This window comes from Capronia epimyces, assembly GCF_000585565.1.
Source record: "Capronia epimyces CBS 606.96 chromosome Unknown aczIQ-supercont1.5, whole genome shotgun sequence".
Classification (NCBI taxonomy): Eukaryota; Fungi; Ascomycota; class Eurotiomycetes; order Chaetothyriales; family Herpotrichiellaceae; genus Capronia; species Capronia epimyces.
The window spans coordinates 49,499-57,834 of NW_006912908.1; the positions used below are offsets into that span (position 1 = coordinate 49,499).

The window sequence follows — 8,336 nt, forward strand, 5'->3', positions numbered from 1 at the left end:
GTTGTCTTCTTCGAGTTGTCTTCTTCGAGTTGTCTTCTTCGAGTTGTCTTCTTCGAGTTGTCTTCTTCGAGTTGGTAATGCCGGTTGTATTTTTACGTCTGGTCTCTGCCATTCAACGAGCCTGAAGGTCCTGGAGAACGAAGCCCTATGCAGCAACGCTGCCCATGCCACGAAACACATTGAAACAGCAGTCTCCGTTTCTTCGAACTGTAGCTAGCATTTGAGAATTCACATTCCAGCCAATGATTTCTATGTTGATATCAGCCCGGCTCAGCCATGATTTCCAGTCTCTAGCTCATCTCTCATTGCATGTTCCATAGCTCAGGGTTTGTGCCCATAGCTCAGTCAGCGCAGCCATATGTAGCCATCCATGCCGAGCATCAGCATGCTTCATCATGTTCTCCAAGCCCCGTTTCTTTTGTACATTCCCAGCAAGATTGATTCGTCCATAGCAAACTTTTGTATGCAGCACTGTCCATCTCTGCTTGCACAGCTCCATTTGCCAGCGCCCACCCCAGCCAAAGCAATTGCCATCATCCATAAGCATGTTTTCTCTGCCCCTGAACGCCGTTTCTACTCCTGAACGCCGTCATCTGCCTAGTATTCTTCCTCTCCGTGCTCTGGAATCGGACCCATCATGTGGCCGTGGCCACCGAACAGCGGAGAATTGTACTGATTGACAGGTCCCTGGCCGTACGGATTCATGTTATGAGCTGGCGAGGGGGGAAACATGCCGATTGGAAGCATGTTGCCCATCCCAGAATGACTCGGCGGGGTTGAGAACGGCCCGCCAGGGAGAGGGGTGAATGTCGGCATCGGGTAACCCTGGTTGTATCCGCCAGGAGGGGTCGTCATCTGCTGCATGGCGTACATGTCTGGATTGTTGTAGTTCATAGGCTGTCCAGAAAAGCCGGCGTCTATGTAGTTCCCTGGAGTATTCTGTCGAACTGGAGTGCCTGGGAAGTAGTATCCTGTGCGCTGAGGACGGCGAGCTGAATACTCCTTGGGCTCGATTCGAAGCTTGATTCCCCGCAAGGAACGCTGTTTAATGGTTAGCCGTTGCCTGCTCTTGTTTCACCAGCACTCGTCGACTTACTTCTGCATGGGACGCGTGATCAGCCTCTCGGGGGTTGCTGAACTCGACAAAGGCAAAGATATTGATACTCTCCTCGGCTAATATAGGTTAGGACAGCCTGGAAAATGATGTGTTCATCGTATAAGGGGTCTTACCGAAGCTCTTCTTGATCACATTGACCTGGATGATGCTGCCGTAGTCCTTGAACAACTCCTCCAGTTCTTGACGAGTCGTGCCCTCTGGCAGATTGCCAACGTAGATGGACTTCTGGTCGACAGCAGAACGAGGAGTAGAGAAGCCACGAACAACAGGGGACCCTGTTGGACCAGTTCTCATCCGTGGCTCCACACAGGGTGCCATGTACAGGTTATAGCCCCCTGCATGGTTGTTGAAACACTGTTTCCTCCGTCAGACAAGCCAATTTATGCATTACAAGGGGCTGGAGACTCACACGAAGCGCATCACGGCAATCCAGGTAGTATGCGAACTTGATGTACATTCCTGGAGCCATGTTGTATCGGGCACGATCGACAGTGTTGGTATTGACACACATCTCAATCGGACCATATTTCCCAAGCAATTGGCGAGCCTCGGCCTCTGTAGGCATTGCGCCATCTTGCCTGCTCAAAATGACAGCTCCTGATCGCTTGTTAGTATACAGTAGAGAAAAATGAAGCGAGTTGAGCTTACGTTCGGCTTTGGCACGCTCAATGCGGATCCTACGGCCATCTATCATCATGTCGGAGGCAGCATTGACTGCAACATTCGCATCGTCGACACGCTAGGCCCACAATTAGAAGGGTAAAGCCGTATATTTCGTGGTATACATACCTCGAACTGCACAAACGCAAAAGGATGACGGTTCTTGTCCAGGCGCACCTTGATATGGCAGCGACCATACCTATCGAAGGCTTGATGACAAGCGAGCTCTAGCTGCTCCCCAGAGCGTTGGTTTGAGAGGCTGTATCGTATCAGTATGACAGGCTTCCGTAGTATTCTCCAGACGTACTTGGCTACAAAGATCAGAGCATCAGGGGGATACAACCCCTGGGCGTTGATAGCATTCGGGAGCTGCGAGACTCGATCTGGTCTCGGGGCGAAGCCGTTGTAGGCCAGCTGACTGCGAACGGTGCCCTCAACGCGAGGAGCAAGAGCAAGAGGGGCAGGGGCAACAGGAACAACCTCTTCGTGAGGCTCAGCAGTTGTAGAGGCGCCAAAAACGTCGTCTTCCTTGGCCGGCTCCAACTTCGCAGATTCCACGACGTTGGTAGGGGTTTTGACAGCAGCAAGGGCAGGAGGAGAAGCTTTGCTCGCATCTATACACAGGAATACGGTCAGTAATCAAGTATAAAGCTGGAAATACCGTTCAAAGCGGCGTTGTAGAGGCGTGTTTTGCCAGAGAATACACGGTTTGTGATGGAAAACGATCAATACAAGCCTTTCCGGTGGTATTGTATACGTTTGGATGGTCTATAAGCACTTACCAGGGTCGATCTGGGCGTTTCCAGCGTCGTTTGCGATCTCTAGATCGCCTACAGCCTCAGAAACGCTCTCGATCTCGGCCGTTGAGGAGGTTTCTGGTGGTGTAGAAGCAGCAGCACGCGTCAACTTGGGCAGCAACGGCAATGCTGGCATGATGACCCGTCTAGGAGGCGATTTGCTGGAGGAAGCGAGGCGAGAGGACATTGTGGAGGCTCAAATTGACTGTTCTAGGGTGTTTTGCAAGTCAGAATTCATCTAGAAGCAGCTTTAGAGCCCATAGAAAGCTATACATACCTTTGTATAGCCACAGCAGCACACTTAAATAGAAAAGAATGGCCGGTTCAGCTAACAAAGCAAACGGGCGGAAATGGGTGATAAGGAAAGTGAGGCGAGCGGAAAGCGGAAGTAAGGTGAGCGGAGTCACAAGGGCGGAACCCTAAATACTTGGCGTTCGCCCGCGTCACAACGAGTGACTTGCGATGTCGCCTTTCGCAGCCTGTTTTTCGCGCCATAAAATACACCAGGCGGCCACTATGGCCAACATTCACCAGTTTGATTTTCCCTTCTTTGTCTATAGTAGGCACCGCGTTGTTATAGTGAATCAACTCACCTCTCTTTACTAGGGATCCCTCTAGGCCTATGTTCAGCTAATGGTGCTATTAGACAGGGTAGGCGTCTTCTTTCTATAAAGGACGTTATAGTGAATACTTAGGGTTAGGGTTAGGGTCCGCCTCCGCTCTAATCTCGACTAGTCCTATTTCGGTAAGGCGCCCGTGCCGTGACTATGACGCTATGGCTATATTTTTCTGCGTTGATCCCGGCGTGCTACAGGTGCCTTCATAATGTCACCCACACCATGGCATTAGTCAAGGCCGATCTTGGTGAGGTACTGCCTCTGGTAGCCTCAGGCAAGGTGCGAGAACTGTATGATGTTGACTCGAAAACCCTCCTCTTTGTTGCTACCGACAGGATATCAGCCTATGATGTGATCATGCAGAATGTTCGTCTCGCTCTCCTCCAACCACTCCCACTCCCCATGGATCCCTAATTAATGTCTGTCGTGTAGGGGATCCCGGACAAAGGGCTCATTCTCACCCTCATCACGGCGCACTGGTTTCGATATCTACAGAAATCCATTCCGGACCTCAAGACTCATTTCATTTCCCTCGACCTGCCTCCCGCCGTTCCCCAAACCCTCGTTCCGCGGCTCAAAGGCCGGAGCATGCTTGTGCGCAAACTCAAGGTCTTCCCTGTCGAAGCTATTGTCAGGGGCTACATCACAGGGTCAGCATGGTCCTCGTACAAGAAGACCGGCGAAGTCAATGGGAAGAAGATGCCCCAGGGCCTACAAGAGTCACAGGAGCTGCCTGAGCCAATCTACACTCCAAGCACGAAAGCCGAACTAGGACAACACGACGAGAACATCTCCACCGAGCAAGCTGCGCAGATTGTCGGCGACAAGTACGCAAAACGCATCGAGGAATTGTCGCTCAAAATCTACACGACCGCACGAGACTACGCGAAGGAGAACGGGGTGATCATCGCAGATACCAAGTTCGAATTTGGCTTGGATGAGGTCACCGATGAGGTCGTGCTTATCGACGAAGTCCTCACTCCAGACAGCTCGAGATTCTGGTCCAAGGAGAAATACCAGGTTGGACAAGGCCAGGATAGTTTCGACAAGCAATTTCTGCGAGACTGGTTGACCCAGAATGGGTTAAAGGGCAAGGACGGTGTGACGATGCCGCAGGATGTGGTCGAGGCCACTCGCGCAAAATACTTGGAGGCATTCAAGATTCTGACGGGTAAAACATTGGAGCAGACGCTACAAGAATTGAAGTGATAGACAGTTTTCGGACATCATTTTTGTGCCTCGAGCCTCAATCCAACGCCGAACCTGACCCTTCCCTCGCTGCTTCACCGCTATATTTGTTCATCTGACGGCCGATTTGTCATTCGTGCCGACCTTACCGAAATGCGGCACTCTTTCTCTGAACCGTCTCTTCTCCTGTGGCAAATTCCTCTTCTCCTCGAGCTTCTGTGCTAGCTTCTCTTCCGTCACTTCGCTCAGTCTCGCACTCCCCTGGTCACCTTCCTCCCAGCCGGTTCTACCATCCACTTGACCCCGTTCGTTCAAATTCGTGGCCCACACTGCAGCAATGCTGAGGGCAAACGGGCCCGGTTGTCTGTCAAGAAGCCCGATGCCAACGCTCTTCACCTTCCGACGCAGCATTTCCGATTGCGGCTCAGTGACAATGCCGTGGTTTGTTCGAACGAACTCGTGCAATCTAATCCGGACAGTCTCCCATTGGCCTGGATCCTCTGGTCCTTCTGCGCCATTGTGATATTTGGTATACAACCGGTGTTGGTGAAGATCCGATTCCACAATCGAATCTGTCTGTATGTTCACAACGTATTTCCTTCCGTCGCTCTTCACTCGTAATGCCAGATACATATAGGAGTCGACGTCCCAGAAAAGCTCGCCGAAGAGCGACCGTCCTCGATCCTTGTTTCGCCACGCTGCGTAGCCCGTTCTTTGCACGTCTGGTCGGTTCGCAGGCAACTTGGTGGAGATGTTGCCGTGGAACAGTATATGCGCTGGTGTCGGGGGATGTGAGGATGGATCAACCGGCTTTTGTGTGAGAGTTGCAGTAGAGAAGCCGCCCACCGACTCGTCGGTCATGGTCTTTAGCGATGTGATGGTTTCGGGGTCGGCGAAATCGAAGATCGGGTATGGAGCAGTAGGGAGTTGAAGGCCCTCCAGATTGAGAGCTGCGAGACACAGTGTCAGTCTCTAGAAATTCTGCCGCTCATCATGGGCCTCTGGAATCCAGCTCCTGTGTGATCACATACCAAACTTGGTGGCTCGCTGAAGTTCTTTACTCGTCTTCTGCCAGAAGCCGGGCGCATAGCGCCTCATGGTGGGGATGAACAACATAACGAGTCGTCGGTTCAGAGAGAGGCTATTATTCGTAGGAATGTTTCACCCATGGCGGCTTGTGCTTCTGAACATCTTCTGCTTCATATTGGCGTCGCCCGTCCGCATCGCAGGTGTCGAAGTGCAATCGCCACGACTCGCCAGTTGACGTCTTTGGTTAAAACTGGCCCGGGCTCACGTGCCACTCACCCCGATCGTGCCGCTTTTATAACCACTCACCCTCCCTCACCTTCGCGCTCACTCATCCTCCTCCAGAATGCGACACTCCTCGAGCAGCTGTCCCGCCATCCACCGTCATCATGGCCCTGTCACGACGGTCTCCTGGGACCTCGTCGCTGCCACCACCGCCATGGCCGGGCTGCGCCAGCAGGAGGCCGCGGCGACGAACTGCTCCTGGCTCGTGCCCGAGCAAAGGGCTACTAGAGAGGAGCACACAGGGCTGCCGACGAGGTGTGGCCGAGGCAAACATGTCCCGTCGACGATGAACAATCGGGATGGTTTCCTCTGATGCTATGTCCTGTAAAGAACCCTTTCACAGTAAGAACCCTTGCGGACCTCCGCCCTGGTCTGCTATTACTGTAGCACCGCGCGAACCTCTTCGCCAGGAACTACAGCCAGAGTACTCCAATGTTTCTGGCTGTCTCATATGCCCAATTGTCCATGGCAAGACTACTCCTCCGGCACAACCGGCAACAACTAGATTGTGAGGGGCCCAAATGCTTCACTGCACTGCACAAGGCTGTTGAGCAAGGCAACGAAAAGCTGGTGACGGCCCCGTACCAAGATGGCATCTAGGCACTATGCGAGAGGAACACGCCCAGAAAGGTCTCTCCCCTCCCGATGAAGAGGCGGTCCGTCATCGAGTCCTAGGGCCGGGTGTACCTGCACACGACCTCGCAACTGTCAAAGATTTTCGTCGCTTCTACGCCGCTTCAAGTACGGCGCTCCTCAATGAGGAAGATCAACTGACTGCCGAGTCCCTCAACGCGGCAGCGGAAAGGTTCCTCGCCGGCTTCCCTCGTGTTACCGGAACGAGATGGACAACTACGATCGAAGTGAAGTATTCAACGTAAGATTGACTCAACCTTGTAGATCACGTTCTTCGGGATAGAGGGCTAACTTGTCTCCTCAGTAGGTTCGTCGGACATTGACCGAGGAGACCATTATGGTGAATAAGCACCCTGCGAAACATCTATTCAGCGACCGTGATCTCGGTCATTCTTTCAACACACTTTGGACCAAAGATGACCTGATCTTTATCCCGGAGCGGTACCGCATCCAGACCACCTTGACTTACACGGGCGCCCGGCTTGGCACATTCTTCTCTCCAGTACAGGGTACGACCGTGAGTTATCGTTTCGTGCATGCTTGACCTGACTTCATTAGGGCATTACGGTTGTCATACAGCGTGTGACTGGCCGAAGGTGGAGGCTCATCTACAGACTCGACCAGCGGTGGGTGAAAAACAATCGCGATCCTGAGAATATCGTGTAGGTCATTCCTTTCCACCTCCTTCATTCTTTCCTCGAGCGCTAATAACGACGCTCTTTTCAGCTTTAGTGCCGCGGTAAAGGACCATTCACGGCTTTTCTACAACAACGCCGGTTTTCTCCTCGATTTGGCCATCGCCGATGGCGCTCACTTTAGATACGAGACTCTCGAGGACGTACGATCGCAGGAAATCCCCGCGGGTCAGGATGAGCTTGTCCTTCAATTCATGGACACGGCTTTACAGCGGCCTATTCTTCGCAAATACACGAAAACCAGCAGCGTTATCGACGAGCCATGCCCCAAAGTGCTTTCGAGAGAATCTTCAAGACTACGCAGATTAATGCTGGCTACCTGCCTGGCTTGACAATCCGCGCGATACGGCTGGAACTTGCGGACGACGTTGACTGTGAGTTGGTACCGGTTGTGAGCACAAGCTGCCGAGGAGTTTGGCGACTTTGACAGATCTGCCAGTCGTGTTGACATGAGCCGATCGTCGACCTCTATCTACTGATTCGTCCTCCTCGTAGAACGGTACACCCCTGTGCAACGCTCTCACTACGCCAGTACTAGGAGCGCTAAGTTCGAGAACGCCGAGATTGGAAAATCCTAACCCGAGAGAGGGAGGTCGCAGGTCGAAGACCGGTTTCATCCAATGCATCTGCCTACTGATCCCGGAACAAGGTCGCCTCATCCAGAGGATGGCTGTACCGGCCCTGGAGCCAGATGAAATGTGGGAGGCCCTACAGGATCTCCCCGCTCTCTGCGTGCAAGATCTCACCGTCCTCCACCTCCCCAAGTCGCGTGCTGTTGACGGCACTTGTCCCGTCAAGTGCTGCCAGCGCCGAATGGACAGGTGAAGGACTCCCACACCCGTCAAAGGAGCAAGCCGGGGTGAAGGTAAGGAGAGGAAAGGAGAGGAAAGGGGAGGACAGGAAGGCCAGAACCTCGAGCGGAGAGGGGTCAGACGGGAATCAAGAGTGGAAAGGTAACGAAGACCAAGAAGGCTAAAAAGGCAAGGATGAAACCATATAGATTTGGCAGAAGGACATGCAGTATGCAGTACTGGTTTCTGTCTCAGGTTATAAGAGCAGCCCCCTACCTCTTGCCCTCTTGCCCTCTTGCCCTCCACCTTGTCCGAAACCAAGTCTTCCTTTTCCAACGACATGGCCATTCGACTTGCCATTGACGAACCTGTAAGAAGGCCGGAACAGTTAGGTTCTCCGTCCCGCCTCTTTCTCTCTGTTTTCGGTCCAGAGTATGAGATGATCACAGAGAATTGAGATGATCACAGAGAATTGAGATGATCACAGAGAATTGAGATGATCACAGAGAATTGAGATGATCACAGAG

At 52.7% G+C, this 8,336-nt stretch overlaps 4 protein-coding genes across 4 annotated transcripts; 2 read left to right on the top strand and 2 right to left on the bottom strand.

Annotated features, from left to right (window-relative positions):
* Positions 1-597: 597 nt before the first annotated feature.
* On the bottom strand, positions 598-2,761 carry A1O3_06009 (uncharacterized protein; the record flags this gene model as incomplete). Its single annotated transcript, XM_007736129.1, has 8 exons — positions 598-1,041; positions 1,097-1,173; positions 1,231-1,471; positions 1,527-1,714; positions 1,766-1,856; positions 1,907-2,036; positions 2,085-2,391; positions 2,560-2,761. The coding sequence occupies 8 exons, from the start codon at positions 2,759-2,761 to the stop codon at positions 598-600; spliced, it is 1,680 nt and encodes a 559-aa protein (XP_007734319.1).
* Positions 2,762-3,413: 652 nt separating this feature from the next.
* A1O3_06010 (phosphoribosylaminoimidazole-succinocarboxamide synthase) lies at positions 3,414-4,400 on the top strand (the record flags this gene model as incomplete). The annotated part of the gene is made up of 2 exons (XM_007736130.1): positions 3,414-3,557; positions 3,624-4,400. 2 exons carry the CDS (start codon positions 3,414-3,416, stop codon positions 4,398-4,400), a joined length of 921 nt encoding a protein of 306 aa, XP_007734320.1.
* A 90-nt stretch (positions 4,401-4,490) lies between these two features.
* On the bottom strand, positions 4,491-5,477 carry A1O3_06011 (uncharacterized protein; the record flags this gene model as incomplete). The annotated part of the gene is made up of 2 exons (XM_007736131.1): positions 4,491-5,329; positions 5,411-5,477. 2 exons carry the CDS (start codon positions 5,475-5,477, stop codon positions 4,491-4,493), a joined length of 906 nt encoding a protein of 301 aa, XP_007734321.1.
* Positions 5,478-6,295: 818 nt separating this feature from the next.
* Positions 6,296-7,350, top strand: A1O3_06012 (uncharacterized protein; the record flags this gene model as incomplete). The annotated part of the gene is made up of 4 exons (XM_007736132.1): positions 6,296-6,550; positions 6,631-6,840; positions 6,882-6,985; positions 7,050-7,350. The coding sequence occupies 4 exons, from the start codon at positions 6,296-6,298 to the stop codon at positions 7,348-7,350; spliced, it is 870 nt and encodes a 289-aa protein (XP_007734322.1).
* Between the last annotated feature and the right edge of the window lie 986 nt (positions 7,351-8,336).